The sequence below is a fragment of the Mirounga leonina genome, unplaced genomic scaffold (assembly GCF_011800145.1).
Source record: "Mirounga leonina isolate KUSES-001 unplaced genomic scaffold, KU_Mleo_1.0 Mir_125, whole genome shotgun sequence".
Taxonomy (NCBI): Eukaryota; Metazoa; Chordata; class Mammalia; order Carnivora; family Phocidae; genus Mirounga; species Mirounga leonina.
Genome location: NW_023270305.1, coordinates 42,977,394 through 42,995,324, shown reverse-complemented (window position 1 = coordinate 42,995,324; position 17,931 = coordinate 42,977,394). Strand labels below are relative to the sequence as shown.

The 17,931-nt window shown below is 61.7% G+C and overlaps 1 protein-coding gene across 1 annotated transcript; it reads right to left on the bottom strand.

Moving 5' to 3' along the window:
• Window positions 1-242: 242 nt before the first annotated feature.
• LOC118007983 (cytochrome P450 26B1) lies at window positions 243-17,659 on the bottom strand. The gene is made up of 7 exons (XM_035001316.1): window positions 17,559-17,659; window positions 16,078-16,744; window positions 12,306-12,530; window positions 3,315-3,590; window positions 2,885-3,040; window positions 1,120-1,404; window positions 243-733 (listed from the first exon to the last, which is right to left on the bottom strand). Exons 2-7 carry the CDS (start codon window positions 16,279-16,281, stop codon window positions 341-343), a joined length of 1,539 nt encoding a protein of 512 aa, XP_034857207.1. The 5' UTR covers window positions 16,282-16,744; window positions 17,559-17,659; the 3' UTR covers window positions 243-340.
• Window positions 17,660-17,931: the final 272 nt, after the last annotated feature.

The following is a 17,931-nucleotide window of genomic DNA, read 5'->3' as shown; positions in this document are numbered from 1 at the left end:
GACGGTTAACACTGAAATGGGCATGCGGAGCACCCCGCCCTGCCACTTCCCAGGAGCTAAGCCGGTGGGAACTGGAGGGACTGGGACAGAAGTAGGAGCCAGGAAAAGGGTCCTTCCCTCCCCCGGCCCCCTGGAAGGATGGGGCCTTTCTGGCTTTGGGTAGGGTTTGCCGGGGCGGGGGGGGGGGGACAGGGGAGGGCAAGGTATGGGGGGGCCACTCCCCCTGCCCCAGGTGCCCGCCCCCTCCCACACACAGGTTTCGACCCTTCTGGTGCCTCCCACCACCACCACCCACCCCCAGGCCTGGCTGGGCCGAGGTGGGGGTACAGACTAGGCGCAGTTAGACTGTGGCACTCAGCATGGCCTCCGTCTCTGGCAGGATCTTGTTCTGGTTAGAGTCCAGGCCAAAGAACTTGACACTGAGGCCATCCACGGGGTGCAGGACAGGGACCAAGGTGATGCGGGGGAAGGTCCTGGTGGCCAGCTCAAAGCGGCTCGTGCTGGCCAGCTCTACCGCCAGAACCTTCAGGAACAGCTTGGCCAGATGCTTGCCCAGGCAGGTGCGGACTCCGCCGCCAAACGGGAGGTAATGGAAGCGGCCCTCCTTGTCTTCACTCCGGGCCTGACCAAAGCGGTCCGGATCGAACACGTTCACGTCCTTGAACACGGGCGCCGTGTCGTGGGTGTCCCGGATGCTGTACATGACACTCCAGCCTTTGGGGATCTGGAAACCCTGGAGGCAAGATGGGGGGCAGGGGTAGAGTAAGGTGGTGAGGTGAGAGCCAGAGGAGGTCTGAGAGGGCCAAGGACTTCCTGCCTGCCAGCCCCCCAGCCCAGATGTTTCTAGAGAGCACCCTCCCTCCAGCTGTGGTCCCCCAGTCCTGGCCAGCATCCCCCCGCAGCGTGTCAGTCCCGTCTCTTGTTTACAGACGTCCACAAGCAACTTCCCATATGACAGCCTGGTCGGCTTCATCTGACCCAGCATTTGGGGCAGGGTCTCTCCCATCTGACAGAGGCACCCCGACAGGAAGGCCGGTCCTTCCCATCGGCCAGTGCCCACCCCCCAGGCGGTGTTCCCACGGGTCCCCGAAGCCCCAGCCCCGCTGGGCCCAGCCTCACATCGAGCTCGAAGGTCTGCAGCACGGTACGGTAGCCACCAGAAATGGGTGTGAAAAGGCGCATGACCTCCTTGATGACACAGTCCAGGTAGTGGAGCCCGCTGAGAGTGTCAAGGCGCAGCGTGCCCTCGCAAGGGCAGCCGCCGCTGTGCAGGATGCCCTGGGCCCGCAGCTCCTCGCGCAGCTTCTCCAGCACGGCCGGGTGCTTCAGCAGCTGCATGATGAGCGACGTGCTGGCGCTGGCCGTGGTGGCATAAGCTGCGAAGATCAGCTCCAGGGTCCCGTCCTGCAGCGGCAAGAGGGGAGCCAGGTTCAGCTCCCCCACCCCGTGCCCCGAGGTCATCTAGCTGCGCCCTGCCTCTGGGCCTCACGTTGCTGTGGCCTTCAGGTCACGATGGACACAGGTCACGGGGCCGGTCCCCCGGCTGGGCAGGCGACATAGCTGCCACAGCCCAGGGCAGAGGCACTAGCCTGGAAGTCCCTTGGGGTAGGGCTGCTCCTCACTCGCTGCCGGATTCCAGAGCCAGCCTGAGCAGGCCTCATCAGTGCAGTGAGCTCCCAGAAGGAGAAGAACAAATCCCAAGGAGCCAGGCCCTGTGCGGGTGAGGAGGGTGGGTCTGCCCCTGGGCGTTCCAGCTGGCAGCCCCAGCCCCTTCCTCCATCCCAGGACATCTGGTGGGAGGTCAGGAGCTTGGACGGGGTTGGGGAGGCAACCTGGGCCCACAGCCATGGGGACCTGTGGTGGGATGGCAGTGAGAAGGCTGAGGGGAGGGGGTCCCCAGAAGACTCAGACCCCGCCAAGGTTCTCAGGGGAGCAAGACACCTGGGCAGTGGGAGCCCCAGGGGAAGGTCCCAGCAGGTCAGCTCGTTCTGAAGCCTGTATTTTTGCAAATGAAGGCCCAGAGAAGGAAGGAACCAGGGTCCCTGACTTGCCATGGCACCACCTAATACTTCTTGTGAAAGGGGAAGGTCATTGGAGCTCCTACTGGCTCAGCAGGGGGAAAGCCGGAGTCAGACTAGGGGTAAGCACAGACGGGGGGATGGAGAAGTCTGCGGTCAGCCCCCACGGGCACCTGGCAGGCACGCGGGGCGGCAGAGTCTAGACAAGGATGAGTTAATGAATCCCTCCTCAGGTGGTATACCCACCCTACAAAGGGGTGGGCAGTAAGTCCTTCTTGGGGCCCGGTGTGGACAGTCCGGGTGCTGGCAGCCCAGCTGGGCTTAATCAGTGCCTGCAGGCAGGGAGAGAGTATAAGTGCCACTGGCTTTAATAGGCTGGTGGGGGCGGAGGAGACCAGAGTTAGGTCGAAATCTCCCTGCTCTTCCCCAAGGGCTGAGGCTGCCCTTCTGGGGACCATGAAATGCACCGAAATGGTGAATATTGGGGGTGGAAGGGGGTGAGGGGGCCCACAAAGCCACTGACACCAAGTCTGTCCCGAGGTTTCTAGAGGCCAAATTTCGGCATCTTTATCTAAATGGTAGAAGAGAGGGCGGGTGGGATGGAGAGTGTGGAGCCCAGCTGCTGTGGTGACCCACTCACTCCCAGGACTGGGCAGCCCCACCCATAGTGGCCGCTTCTCGTCCTCCCCATCACAGCACCCACACTAAGCAGGCTGGGATACAGCCTCTTTTCTGGTTGAGTCCTCCAGCCCCGGGCAGTGGTGGCCACCACAGCCCCTCAGAGATGGTCCCTGGGGGAGGGGAGCAGGATGGGCAGAAAGAGAACCCGGGGTGCTCATGCCACCCACTGGGGAGGCCGTCCCCACCTTCAGCTCCTGCATGGTCATCTCCTTGCCGTGCTCCTTGCTGCTCTCGATGAGGATGTCCAGTGCATCCGAGTAGTCCTTGCCCTGGGTGCACTGCAGCTTCTCCCGGATCGCCTTTTCCAGGCCCTTCTGCAAGATCTGCCGTGCCTGAATGCCCTGGGGGGAGAAGGGGGCCAGCTGGTCACCAAAGAGGAAGGGTAGGCTCACCAAAAGCCCCCTCCCAAGGCCGGGAGGGGCAGGGAAGGGACTCCTCTGAGAACTTCCCATCTAAGCTGCTGAGACCGGCGGGTGAAGACTCCACCCCCGCCCTTCTGCTGACACCTACCCTCTGTCTGTGTGACCGGTGAGTGACTGAGTGGTCAGTCAGCCTCTCCCCCAAAGTGGGCTCGTGGATGCCCATCTCCTCTCCTCCCAGGCCCTGGGTGCTCACCCGCCGGTAACCGCTGAAAGGCAAGTCGACGGGCAGGGAGAAGACGTTCTCCACAAACTGCTGGTAGACTTCGAAGAGGTGGCCAAGGTCCTCTTCAGGGATGCTGAAGCCCAGCAGCACACGGATGGCCATGCGGAAGGTGAGCTTCTGCGTCTCCTGGTACACGTTGATGGCCTCGGGGCGGCTGCTCCAGGCACGAAGCGTGTCCTGGATCACCAGCTGGATCTTGGGCAGGTAGCTCTGCAGGGCCTCATGACTGAAGATCTTGGAGAAGACCTGGAGGGCAGGGGGCAGTTGGCTGGAGGGGCTTGCGCCTGCCCACACACTCCCACAGGCCCCCACCGCAGCATGCACCCAGGACTGCGGTCACAGAGATGCCAGGTGCTCACTCCAACCGAGCCCCACTTTCCACCTCCAGACACAAACCCTCGCTGGCGCCCCTACTCCACACCCCCTCCTACTGCCTGTGCCTTGGGGCAGAGGCAGGGGAAGGATAGGAGTAAAGCACAGTTCCTGGGCACTTTTGTTCCAAGGCGGGACCTTCCATGTCACTCATGGGAGATCTGAGCTGTCCTCTCCTTTCCTGACCCCCAGGAAAGCATGAGCTTCACACAGTGGCAAAGCCCCGGGTACTAGGCAGTCCAGCTGCTAGTAGGTCTACACAGGAGCTGACCCCTCCACTGCAGGGACCCATTCCCAAATTCCCAGGCAGAAGTGCCTGGGAAGAGTGGAACACAGATGCATGGACTGGACAAGGAAGAGGCGGAAAGCAGTAGGTGGCTTGTCTCCACTGATGGAAGAACAAGAGAGTCTGAGGCTACACAGCAAGCAGGACTTCCTGAGACCCCCCTTCCCCCCCCCCCAAATTTCTCTCAGTCCCTGGGAAACACCTAATGGGTGGAGATCCTAAGGAATCTGTTAATAGCTATGCCATCAAAATGTCTTCAGTGTGGCTGAGTCTGGAGGCGGGGGAATGGGGGCAAGGTTTTCCACCCCCAAAAGATCACAATGCCCAATGGAAGCCCTTTTAATTCCTTGCATCTCCCTGGTCCATTTTAAGTAGCCAATGAGTCCCTATTTCCACCTTCTCTTGCTTTCCATCCTCCTGCTTCCTCAGTAACCCCCTCCTGCCCCCTCCCTACCCAAATGGCCCAGCACGCAGTTTCACGCTGCTGCCCATGGCCCACAGGAGAGGGGAGGATGTGAGTTTATTTACTGATACCTTTGCAACTCACTCAACCAACATCCTCTATCCCCCCCAGGGTCCGGAGCAGAAGAGGGGCACCCCCACCAATACCGAGGGAAAGGTCACTGGGGAAGGCAGAGAGGGGAGAGACAGCAGAGAGGAAGGAGACGCATACTCCTCTGGCTCCCCTACCCTGGCCCCCCGCAAACCACACACACGCGCTCACCCTCCCCTCCTGTCCCCCAAACACAACCACCGCACAAACTGTAAATGTGAGAATTTCCCCTGCAGTCAGCTCGAGGAGGAAAAGGTAACATTTTCCTGGCCTCAGCCCTGCATGGCTAATGGGAGGGCTGGTTTGCAGAAATAACAGTGCTGGCCCTTCAGTGGCCCAGCCAGGCATTCACAATAGCACTTTCATTCCCAAATTCCCGGTGGGCAGACGGAGGGAGGGAAGGAGGCCAGTGAGGGGCAGAGAAGCCAGCACTGTTTGGGGCTGCTCCTGCTATTAAGGGACAACTGAAACGTAGAAGGATGGGAAGTAGCCAAGGGCAGCCCAGGTCTGAATGGGTCACTCACACCTTACTCAGCTGTGGGGGTCCCAGGAACATCCAAGGGAGACTTCAGCTGCCCCCTCCCTTCAGAGGGTTATGGATACAGGCAGTGCTCTCTGCCTCAGCGCCACCACCCCCCCCTGCCCACCCTGGTGTCCTTAGGATTCCAAGTTCAGCTCCTGATCAGAGTCTAATGGGGTGGGAATGGGGCCCTGTCCCCAGAGCCCAATGCTGGCCAACCAAGGGCCCTTACAAAACAGTAAGGTGTTCATCGGGGAGGCAGAAAGATACTCTGTGGCTCCCAGGCCTCAATGGGGAGACTGGAGGTAGGGCCAGGCAGAGATAGGGAGGCCACACCTGGCCTAGAGCCAATCAACCCAGGGCCGACTGAGGAGTACTGTCAGGGAGGGCATGGGGGACGGCGTGGCCAGGGTCCCCCCCACCTCCCGCAAACAGGAGACCCAAGCCCAGAGGTGGGCATGTGGAGGGGACAACGGGGTGGAGGCCACTCAGACCTAGACTGGTCAAAGTCACAGCCAGCTAGGCTCTAAAGGGCAGCGGCATGGTGGGAAAAGGCAGGCTGGGCGCCCAGAGACCTGAGTTTTAACCCTGGATCATGCACCAGCTTACTGCGCCACCATGGCCAAGTCACGCCCTCCAGCCTCAGCTTCCTCACCTATGAAATGGTGATGTTGAATGAGGTGACCTCTGTGGCTCTTTTCAAGGTACAGAGCACACAACCGCCAATATCTAGGTATCCCAAAGTAGATGCCGTCCCCTCAAAAGAGCCCAGAATCTGGCAATGCGCGAGTCCCCTGGGGCCTACTAGGCACCCCCCCCCCCACGCATACACTCCATGCAGGCTACAGTGGCTCAGGAGGGGGCATCCCAGGGTTACCAACAGAGGGTCTCTGAGGACCCCCACTGCACTCTGTGGAGGGGCCAGACTTGACCCACCCACAGGCCCTGCCCTGCCCTGCCCCAAAGGTTACATTCCCTGCGCCCTCTAGTGATGGCCAGCTGAATTGCTCCTTCTCAAGCCTTGGGTCCAAGGAGGGCAGGAAGACCAAGGGGAACCTGGGACTGAGCAGATGGGTTCCAATGGTGGGGGGATCCACGCGTCACCTCTAGGCAGTCAGGGGTCCTGAGAAGGAGCTGGAATGACCCCAGGAAGCTCTCTGCCACCTTGCACCTGCAGCCTCTGGGCTGGGGCTTCTGAAAAGGCTCTTATCTTGACCCAGCCCCTGAACTCACCAGTGGCAGCCAGCAGGTCACTGTCCTCCCTGGGGCTCAGCTTCCCCACTGGTTTCATAAGCGGACTGGATGTTCTTGGGTCCCTTTCACCTAGCTGTCCTACCCATGATTCCTCTCAGAGCCCCCCTGAAGCGGAGAAAATGACCATATGAGAAGCATATGGTCAGGTGGCAAGCATGCGGAGTCAAGGGACTTTGCTCAGAGTTCACCCAGGCCGTGCCCCTGCTTCCAGCCCAGCTGTTCCCCAGTCATCAGGGCCTCCCAGGCACCAGGAAAACGCCAGGTCCTCATCCCTGGGTTGGTGCCCAGGATTAACAACGAGGGCACTTCCCACCGCCAAGGCAGCCCAGAAACCACCACCCACCACAAAGGCCAGGAGGAGGCGGAGGTGCTGGCCAGGGCAGAGGGAGGCCTGGGCCACGTCGGGCAAGCGGGCGGGGTCAGGACTCGGGCACATGGGCAAGTGCCCAGCAGAGCTGCTCAGTGTGAAGAGAGGAAGGGTTCCCAGCCCCCAGAGCCGTCTGCCCTGACCACAGTTGTAATAGGAGCCAGGGCTGCTTTGTTTCCCTCTGGGGCTTCCCTAGGAATTCCCAAAAGTGAGCCAAGAACGTTGGACAAAGGTCATCGGGAACCAGCTCTGGCCCAGGCAAAGCCCTGCAGAGGGGGCAGCAGGTATGGACTTCCCACCAGGGCTGGTGCCCGGAGAGAGAAGGCAGAGCGTCACGGGCGGACCGGGAACTCCCAGGCACAGAGGCAGGGCGGGCTGGCCTCCCGCCTTGAAGGCTGCGCTTGGAAACCCTCCATCACCCCCATGGGGTTCTCCAGCAAAGCGCATGGCGCAAGGGCCCACATCCTGGTTCTCTCTCAACCCTGAATGGGAGGCGGTGGGGCACCAGGGGGCTTGTCAAGGCTCAAATTCTCCATAACTGTTTCTACAAAGGCTTCCCCCTCCTGCCTCTCACACCTCGCCCTTGGGAGGAGAGCGGCTCGCTGGAGCCCCAGAGCCCTGCGTGCTGACCCGCTCGGCCAGATACCCTCTCCCTCCGCAGCTGGTGCCTATGGATGAGCAGATGGACAGACAGCCTCTGGACAGGCAGCCTCGGGAGTGGGAAGAGCAGGAGGGAACCTACTGCTTGGGCCGGTGACTCAGACCGGGAGGAATGGAAGCGGCTGCCCTGGAGGGCGGGGCTGGGGCAGGCTACCCGCCGAGCCAAGCCGCCGGAGCCCCGGCCTGCCGGCCTGCCGAGTGGAAAGGGCAACAGAGCGCAGGCAGCGCCGGGGCCACGGGTGACGCCAAGGTGTGTACTTTATACTCAAGGAAGGCGGAGGGCGAGCGGACGTCATCTTCCCAGATGCCTGCCATTTCCACCAGGCCTTGGCTTCACCCGGGCTGCCTCCCAAGCCAATCCCCACTCAGCCACTCTGGCTGGGAAGGGCCGGCCCAGACCCTCTGGCCTGTGCCCGCTTCTGGCTTCCCGGCACCTACAGCAACAGAGCGCCTGTCCCCCACTTTACTCTAGCTCTGTCTCCCCTAACTCTTCCACCCGGGACAAAAGCACGTGGTCGGGGAGGGAAGGCCGTGCTGGCAGATACCTGCTGAGCTCCAGAATCTGAAAGGTTAGGTCTGCCCAGACACTCATCCCTCTTCCAGCCAGAGTAAAACCCCCTCAGAAAACGGAGGCCCAAGGGGGGAAGGGTCCTCCTGATGTCGCAGTCCAGGCCATGACTGGCCATACCCACCAATGGCCCCGAACCCCAACTCCCACCACTCCAAGCCCCACTGATCCACCCTCTACCCGTCCTGGGGGCTCTGAATTTATCCAAGAACCCTAAGGGCACCCTTCTTTATGGCCAAGTTTCTTCCCAGGAGAAGGCCAGCTGTTCTGGCTGCTCTGTCCCTGCTGCAGCATGTCCCACCCCTGGAGGCACACCCCCAACCCCGGCCCTTCCGCCTGGGCAGCCTGAATGGATACAATGGTCGGCACAGGGGGCTCAGGGCCAGAGCAGACCCCAGCCAAGCCTGCCCACTCTCTGTCAAGGCCAGAATTGTCTCCCAAGGCTGGAAGAGTGCGCAGACGCATCAGCATCACAGCCTCGGACCCCTCCCTGCCCTGGGAGGACAGAGAAAGGAGGGAAAAGGGAGGAGACGGACCCTAGGCCCGGCCAGACCCCCGCCCACTGCCTGGCACAGGGCAAGTGGAGGGAGGCACCCACTCTCAGGCGCTCTGGCGGCTGGCTGGCTGTGGGCTCCCTCCCACACTGACCTTCAGAGAGATCCGCTCCTGCCTCCCACCCCCTCAGCGGCCCCTGCACGCACTGGCTGGTGCTACAGTAACTTTTGAGTGAAGGACTTCTTGGGCTGGCAGAACAAAGGCTGTGTGCCTACGCCAGGGAGCTGGGACAGAGCTCTCAGGAGCAGGGCTGCCTGGCGGGGCCACCCCCCTTCCTAACGCAGGTGAGAGCTGCTGCCCTGAGCTGAGCCCGGGGAGACTTTGCAGCCCGAGGCTGTGCACTGGTCCCAAGGCCATCAAGAGCCGGTCTGGGTTGGCCTCCCTGAAGTCCCCCAAACCCTCCTGGCTCTGCCCTCCTGCTGAAGCACTTCCTAGACTCTGTAGCCCAACACAAACTGCAGGACGGACAGGGTTTCTGAGAGAAGTGCAGTGATCCTGAGCCTGCCCTCCACTCCTACCTGGGACAGGGCCCAAAGGCCAGGTCCGTGAGGGGTGGTATGTAGGTAGACAGGGCTTCTTCATCCTACCTCCAAAGCCTGGGGAGCTGTTCCCCCACCTTCGCCTTAGCTACAGAAGTCCCTGTAGCCAGGAGTCTGGGTTGGAAGGGCAAGAGAGCCATGCCTGGAGGCTCTAGGACACCAGGAATCCAGGACTAAGTGCATCCTCTGGGATGCTCTCCAAGTTTTGGGAGGGCTACAGTCTGAGGTCCCCTGAAGCTGCTGGCCCTCCCTATCTCCAAAGGAAAAGAGGAAATGCCTGATTCTGGGGTGTGGGACTGTGCGCTGGAGCTTCCAGAACTACCCCCCCACACTCCTCCTCTGTGTCTCTGACAACCTCCCCCCACTCTTCCCTACCACACTCCTTCTAGGGCAATACCCCAGCCTCCGCATACACAAAGAAGGATGACATCCCTCCCCCATTAATCAGAGACACCCCAGGCCCCTGGGGGAGGGAAGGTTACAAAAGAGAAGGGACAGAGTCTGAGGTAGTGGCTACAGGGACAGGGGCCTGGCTTCCCAAGAGGATTCTGTTAGACTGGGCAAGACTTTCTGGATTTTCTTCCTGGCAATTCCAGGCATCTTGGCCCTAGACCACCAGGACAGGAGGGGCAAACACCTGGAGTTCAGCGATGGCTGTAAGAAGCCCCTTCCCAGCACATCTGGTCAGACCTCCCAGAGAAGGGGTGGGCCACCAGCCCCAATGGAAACAGTGACGCTCCTAGTTCTCCCGCCAGTCAGGCCTCAGCACACCTGGGCCTTAATTCCTGTGAGTACATCCTAACCAGGCCCAGGCCTGGCCCAGCAGCCTGCTCACCAGCCAGGTCCCTGACTGCAGTGTGGACTGGATAAAGCATTGTGCGTGGCACACCCCCGACCCTGGCCAGGCTGGGTCCACTGGGCACTGGGGTCCAGCACACTGGCCATTTTCTCCAGGACCAAAACAAGCCCCTGATTATTCTCTTCTCATCCCTCCAGCTGGACTCTACTTCTTGAGGCAAGGTTGACCACTGTCCCACCTCTGGCTCTGCCTCACCCAAAGCCTTCAATTTGGTTCAGTAAACCCAAGCTGATGGAACATGAATCAGCGAGATTTGGGGGGAAGGGCCCTTTTGTGCACCCCTTTCCCACAGGCCCCAGACACATGGCACATAGCAAGCACACATTATACGCACAAAGAGAGGGCCCCTGCACTGGGTTCCCAAGCCTCTCTCAGGATGAACTGCTTTCTGGCCACCTCTTATCCCCTAGGAGCCAGAGGATAGGGTGCCCCAAAGAGGGAGACCATCGATGACTCTTCCGCGGCTCTGTTTCGGCCCCCACCCCTGCCCGTCCCCATCTCTCCCTGCCGCATTCCTCTGGTAGCGTCCTCTGTGTGGTCTCCTTCCCTCCTCCCAAATGGACAATGTGGGCCAAAACCTTGGGACTTTCCAGGTGGGCCCTCCCCACCTGGAGGCCCACAGTCAAGTCAGGCACAGGGCAGGTGGAACCACGAGGCCACAGCAGGTCCTGATCCAGCCTTCCTGTTCCTCCCAGCACCTCCTCCCCACCCCCACGGCCAGCTCTGGCAAGCCTAGGTGGGCAGGACTAAGTAAGGCTCTGCTTGGTGGCCCAGAAACAACTCTTCCCATGGATGCCTGTGTTGCATGCCCTGTCCTGCCCTTTCTTTGCTTCCTGACCTGGTTCAAGTCTCTCAAACTCTCCAAGCCTCAGTGTCCCCTTCTGTGAGAAGGGGACAATGACTGTTTTCTTGTCAACGCCTCTATAAAGATAAAATGAGGAAGCAGACATAGTCCCTGGAGCTGGGTTTCTGAGTCTCAGGCTGTCTCCTCACTCTTCAGAACAGGCTTTGGGTGGAGTCCTAAAGACTGAGAAAAAACAGCGTCCAGCACATGTTATAAGCCGCCGTTGCCGAGCCCATAGCCCCCTCCCAGCCACTTCCCCTCTGCCCCCTGGGCCTGTCAGCTGCTTCCCGCTCTAGTGAGGCACATGGGGGAGACTACCCTAGAAGCCCCTTTCCAGTCCCTGAAATCCGTGCTTTACGGGGAGGGGGTTGTCTCCTCCAACAGATTTGCCTCCTTTTGTCTGCTATGGAAAACTACTCTTCGCAGGCAGTTCAAAAGACATCAAATACTACAAGATTAATTCCTACGTTCACAAAGACCTCTTCACTTAGACTTCTGCTGGAGGGGGCGGCTCACCACCCCCCCGCCCCCCCGCCCCGCTCCCAGACTCTGCCACTGCTCCTGGAAGATCAGAGGCTGCCTCTCTCTTTCCTTACGGTTTTAAACCTGGATGAGCCCTCTGACCCAATGGAAAACAGGGAGGGAGGGGAGGTCGTGCAGCGTCCCGTCCCTGGCCGTTTTAAGCCGGCGGGCCGCCGCCCCGCCCGCCCGCGGCTCAGCTTTCGGGTTACTGCAGTTCAAACAGCACGTGCCGCCCGCGCTCGGTGCCGCCGCGGCGGCGGCGCGGCCCTGTGAGGGGGCGGGGAGCCTCGGGCCGCTCCGTGCGCGCTGGCTCGCCTCCTCCTCCGCGCCTCTTCCAGGCGCTCGGGAAATCCACAGGATAAACACCCACTTTCTCTTCCTCTTTATGGGAGGGGGGAGGTGCGCTTTGATCCCTCGCAGCGCCGCCGCTGCTCTCCCACCCTTCGCCTTCCTCCACCATCCAGACCTGTGCGGCCGTGGCCCAAATTTCATCCCACCCCACCCCACCCCACCCCACCCCACCCCCGCCCAGACGAGGCCTTGCTACTGTCGCGCACAAGGTGCTCCGCTCCCTGCGCCTGCCCGCGTCGCCCTTAAGCAACCAGTGGCAAAAAGGCTAGGTTTGGCTTTCCAAAGATCCGTCTCCAGTCCTCGGGATTCCAGAGGGAAACCGGGCGAAAAGGGGAGCATGGACCACCATCTGCCCTTTTATTTCTCGGTTTTGTGGAGCACGCGAGGACCGGCGTTGGACGCCGTACTCCCTGCGTGTTCGAGCTCTGTCCATACCACCTCCCCGCAACAGCCACCGATGGGCCCCGGTAGTGGGAACGGCACAGCCGACCGACAAACGGGCAGACTCGGGGGAGGCCTGCAGGCTCTAGATCCCGGACCGCAGCAGTCTAGGCACGAAACTGGGATCGTCTAGCATGGTGTGCAAATGAGGGCGCAGATTCGGTGGGGGAGTCCCCGGGGCTCCGCAAACTCTTTACACCCGAGACGGGTGCACGGAAGAAGAGGGTCAGAGCAGGGTTGCGGGGCGCTTCGCCCAGAGAGAGCTCTTACCTTGCGCTTATTGCGGTGGATGTCGCCAATGCAGTTGGCCACCGCGTTCGGGCCCAGCAGCATGCGCGTGCTGCGTGGCCACTCAGTGCTCACGAGGTGGTGCTCGCCCATGAGGATCTTGCGCACGTTTTCTGCGCCTGTCACGCGGATCAGCGGCCGCCCCAGCAAGTGCGTTTTGAACACGTTGCCATACTTCTCCCTCCGCGACGACTGGAAGCCGGAACCCTGCGGGAACCAGGGAAGAGACCTCTCTCAGGGCGTACATCTCCAGATGGGATGTCCCGGAGGCCCAGCCCGGAGGGCCCGTGGGGGAGGAACGGAGGATCCCGCCCGGGCCGCCAGTCCCCTGTCCCCCCAACCCCCCCCCAACACACACACACAAACACGCACGAAGGTTTTATTTTTCATAGCATGCACAAGTACTGGGAAGTAGGGCCTAGAGGATAATAAATAATGCAAGAAGGCGGGAGGCCCGGGGCACCCGTCGGGAGGGTGTTTTTTGGTAATGACTTGCGGGAGGAAAAAGGTATCCCGGATGGCGGGACCTGGACCCGAAGCTAGAGCCTCCGCTCCCCTCCCCCTCGCTCCCCCGCCTCACGCTCCGGAGCCTCTCGGAATAAATATTTCCAGGCTCCCGGCCACGGGCTGGCGAGACCCCGCGGGGTGGCCGCAGGCCAAAGATTATTTATAGCGGTGAGCGGTCGGTGCCCGGAGGCAGTCACTACAGAAGGGGGTTGGGGTTTCCTCCGTTCTCAGGGGTGGGCCGCGAAGGGACCCGGCGGCCCTCTGAGGGATCTGTAAGGTAGGGTCACGGGGCCGAGAGCCGCAATTTTCCTAATGCAATCTGCCCTGGGAATAACTGAGAAGGATTTTCGTCGCCGCCCTGGAGTTTGGAACGCGAGCTTGGAGGAAGGCGCTTCCCGCGGGGCGGGGCAGGGCGGGGCGGCCGTCACAGGTAACCGGATCCCCGGCGGCGGCAGCGACGGCGCGCGCCCAGGATGGCTAGGCCCCGGCCCCGGCCCCGGCCCCGGCCCCGCGCGCAGAGGAGCTGTCTGAGCGGGCCCCCGCGCGGGTACCGGAAACCGAGGGGACCTCCGAGGGGCGGGGGCAGGGGCGTCCGGCTCACCTTTGACGTAGGCGCTCGCCACCCCACCCCGCGTTAACCCTTCTCCCGCCAGGGCAGCACCGGGTGCGAAGGGGAGGGGCGCCACCTGTCCGGCACTCTCGCTTGGCGGCCGACGACGTGCGGATGCGGACTCCAGACCTGCGGAGTCATGCACCCCCGCAGGGACACCTCGGCATCCCCTTTCACCGGTTGGTCCCTCTCCTCACTTTCCTTTCTTCTACGGAAAAGTATTCTCCAGCTAAATGTGTACACACCCCAGCACTGCCGAAAAGTGACTCTGCAGAACCCGGAGCCCTAATCACTTTTCCACATGCGCCTCCGGCCCCGGCGCGCGACAGGGAGCAAGCCCAGATCGCCCGCGCCTCCAAGACGGGGGGCTGGGCCGCGGGGACGCCACCCCACTCGCAGGTTGGCCGGTCGGAGAGAGCCCTCCTCCCCACCCTGCCGCAGCTCTAGACAGCGTCTACCCCTTTAAGAGAAATCTAGGCGAGGGTGGAGGTGCGACCAAGGGGGGGGGTTGAGGAGCGGGATTCCCTCCCTCCGTCTGCTATACCCTTCTCCCTCGCTCCGTCTGACTCTCCGTCTCTCCTCTTCTTCTTTTCCTCTGTTTTTCTTTTCTTTCGACACAAAAGTTGGGTTGTGAATTTTCCGAGGTCGCCGCCGCCTCTCTCCCGCCGTCCCCCTCCCGCCTCTGATCTGCCTAACTATAATTAAAGTGCGTTTTTTGTGGCATTAATAAAGAGTTATTTGTCCGCCGTTTCCACCGTCTTCACAAAGAGGACTTTCATAGGGGCGGCCGCTCGGGCCGCGAGTCCAATTTATACAAAAATGTTGTATTTTTAGCCCTAGGCTCTGTTTAGATGGCGCACGGTGGAAACGGAGAGCCCTTGGAGGTCCCCCCGTAAAATCTGATAAATGACTCCAAAAAAATAAAGCTGGGATTCAGAGGGCTCCCATTAACCCCTTCAGCGCTCTTCTACAGGCATCCCCCATTTCCCTCCCACGGCAGAGTCTAGGGCCCCGCGGGCTGATGGAAGGGGAGGCGTAGGCCTGGTTCCCTTTCCCCAACTTCAGTGCGGGTTGCACACGGAGCCCCAGGGGCCCTTGTGGGATTCGGAGAAAAGGTCAGGGGGACATTCGGGGTAGCAGAGAAAGGTCAGGAAAGGGGGGGGAGGGGCGACAGACCACGGATTCCGCAGATTGGCTCTAAGGAGACGGGAGCTGATGCCCGTGTGAGTTACTTTATTTCCTAAATTCTCGGCCAAAAGCCTAGACCACCGCCGCAGTTAACTCTTTAAGTGTGGTGGCATGGAAGAGGCTCTGGGGATTTCTTTATGGAGGGTAGCCCCATTGATTAAAGCGAACCCCACCCCACTCTTTGAGCATCCCCAAAAGAGATGGGCCGATTCTGGGACTTGGGAAGACCACATCGCGGAGGAACCGCACGCCCCCCTCCCCGCCCCCGCTCCGCTGTCACTTGCCGCGGGGCGGGGCCGGGCATGGTGTATGTGTGTGCGCTCGCGGACTGCACGCGTCTATTAATTTCAAGCCATGCTTTTCGCACTTCTAAACCCACAGGTCTGTGCCGTCGCCTACCGCCTCACCTCACCCTTGCCGGCGTTGTCTTCAGACATTCATCCTTCTCTTAACTCCCATCAGCATCCTCCGGACAAACACGGATGTTCACCCGAACACAACACACCTCCCGCAGTTAACCAGAGGCTCCCCCCACCCCAAAAAGAAAAAAACCTGGTGTATATCAAGTTGCAAAAGCGTTTGTCTAGCACTTGACGAGGTTAATTCCAGGTTAATCCCCCCATTACTTACCTGGGTCTGGTCTCCGACGCACCCACCCCCATTATCACCAGCAGTATGCTGCTGTGTGGCGTCTAGCAACACACACACACACACACACACACACACACACACTCTTCGGATCTCATACACCAATCCCAAGTTTCTCTCCCCTGCTCAAGTGTCCCCACCCAATAAGTAAATAGACCCTTTTCCTTAAAAGCCAAGAACCCTCGGGTCTCGGGCTTCTCACCTTCCTTGGGTTACCTCCTTCCTTCCCCACCACTAAATACACACACTTTGTTGGACTGTGGACCAGGGCAGTTGTACCTAGCGCAGCCGACGACGCGGCGGGAACACAGCGGGGTCTAAAAGGGCAATTCTGGCTGTCATTGGCTCCTTCCTCTCCCCGGCTCAGTTTTCGGGTCCCAGTGACACCTCCAAAGCCCCGGAAGCCGACGGCGACAGGGGTCTGGAGCGCGAAGGGGAGGCGAAAACTGCTCACGACCCGACACCCCCTCCGGCTCGCCTCGCGCGGGGAGCCCCCCCGGACGGTCCACGCACCCCTGCTGGGTCGCCCGCGACCGGGAAAAGTCAGTCTTGGGAGCCCTCTCGAGTCCGGGGACTTCTCCTATCAGCCCCCAGAATTTGCGCACCCGGCGCCGGTGGGCTCCGAACCACGCCGCAGGCGGGCAGGGCAAGCCCGGGCTGCACCGGCAAAGAGGAGGGAAGGGGCGGGGCGGGGACCCGTGCCTTCAGGCTCCCGGCGCCCCCTGGCCGGCCCGCCGCTCCAACTGCCCGGCGCTCGCCGCTAGCGGACCCCGGAGAGCCGCGGGGCGAGCGCACCCTTACCTGTAGCAGCCAGTGGCCGGTCTCTCCGATGAGCGGGAAGCCCATGGAGCCCTTGGGGATGGGCAGCTTGCAGCTCTTGTCGCGGGTGGCAGCCCAGCGCAGCTGCCACAGCTGCTGCGACACGGCCAGCAGCAGCGTCACCGACACCAGGCACGCGGCGAGGGTGGCCAGCGCCGACACCATCTCCAAGCCCTCAAAGAGCATGTTGGCGGCCGCTCGGGGGATTGGCTGTGCCGGCCGCGGCGGGGGAGGGGAGGGCCGGATGAGAAGGGACGCGAGCGGCGGGGGAGGGGAGGCTGCGGCCGGGGGTCCTGGCACCTCCAGCCGAAACGGAGAAGGAGGAAGGGGCCGAGGGAAGGGGAGTGAGGCTGCGAGGGGAGCGGAGAGAGGGAGGGAAAAAATTGCCTAAAAGAAGAGAGAGAAGAGACACGAGGCGACTCGGGGTGTAACTTTGTTTGCTTGTTTGTTTGTTTGTTCCCTTATAGCGGGCTTAGGGGATGCTCGAGGGGTGGTGAGATGAAGCGGTGAATCAAGCTGGTGGATTAGCTCTCCCCGCAACCATCACACTCGGAAAACTTTGGAAAACTTAGTCCAGCGGGAGCCTCTCTCGTAAGAGCTAGCGGAGAGAAAGTGCGATCGATTTGTCAAAAGTTTTCCCCTCAAACTCCTAGGTGGAAAAAAAAAAAGGAAAAAAAATCTGAATCCAAAAATTCCAACGAACCCAGAAACTTTAGGGGTGAGGGGGAAGGCTCCCCGGCTGCGGCGAGTGGAGAGGCCCGAGCCTAGCGTCCCCGGGCTGCCCCGGGCGGCGCTCCCGAGCCGCAGAGCCGCCGCTGCACCCCCCGAGGCGGGCGCGGCGGGCGCGGCGGGCGAGGCGGCGCGGCGAGCGCGGCGGCCGGAGCGCGGGTGCGAAGCCGGCGGACCGCAGCCGGGACGGGACGCGGCGGGCGACAGAGCCCCGGGCGGGCGCTGGGGCGGCGGCGGCGGCGGCGGGCGGGCGGGCGGGGTGAGGCGGGGTGGGGTTGGGGGAGGAGGTGAAAACCCGAGCTGGGCTATTGTATCAATTAAGAAAAGGCAATCCGTCCCGGGACGCGGTCTCTCGGCTCTGGAGTTGCTGCTGGGGGAAGAAAGGGGGAAAAAAGAAAGGGAGGCAAAAGGAATGAAAGAGGGGGAAAAGCAGGAGGCAGGATTTCAGGGCTGGTGGTTTTAAAAGCTTCTCTCAATGTGAATTTGAGTCCAAAGCGAGGCGATGCGTGTGTTTATATAGAGGCGGGAGGCTGCGCCGTGGGCGCCCCGCCAGCCCGCCCCCCCACCCCACCCCCACCCCACCCCACCCCACCCCACCCCCAACTTCCCCCCCGCCCCCCCGCGCTCACAAAGCCGGAGGCGTGGTGAGAGGCCGGCGGCCGGAGCGTGTGAGCGCCCGCCGGCCTCCCGCCCCGCCCCGGCCGCCCGCCGCCCGCCGCCCGCCGGGGACCCACTTGTAGCCGCCGCAGGATCAAACTCAGTTCACCTCTCGCCTCCTCTTCCTTCTCGCCGGCGTCTCGCTGAGCTCGGCACCTACAGACGGACGAGAGGACACACACACACACACACACACACACACACACACACACGGTGCGCGCTCGCACAGTGCCCGCTTGGCTGCTAGGCTACTTCCCTCCCTCCTTTCCTCCCTCCCGGTCCCCGGCCCCCTCCTCCCGCCCCGGGCAGTCCCGTGTGGGTCGTCGCCCCAGCGGCTGAGGTCTCCGCCAGACTGCCCCTCGATTGAGGGCCACCGAAAGCCCCTGGACCTGTGCTTGGGGTCCCAAGCTCCAATCCCGCGGAACCCCGCCGGCTCCTATCTCCCGGGAC

What these genes read in the sequence shown, in the direction of transcription:
- LOC118007983 (XM_035001316.1), bottom strand. Translation starts at nt 16,281, where the DNA reads ATGCTCTTTGAGGGCTTGGAGATGGTGTCGGCGCTGGCCACCCTCGCC. An exon ending in CCGGCCACTGGCTGCTACAG is followed by an intron (nt 12,531 to 16,077) that starts GTAAGGGTGCGC and finishes TGGTTCCCGCAG; the next exon opens with GGTTCCGGCTTCCAGTCGTC. An exon ending in CTTTCAGCGGTTACCGGCGG is followed by an intron (nt 3,041 to 3,314) that starts GTGAGCACCCAG and finishes TTCTCCCCCCAG; the next exon opens with GGCATTCAGGCACGGCAGAT.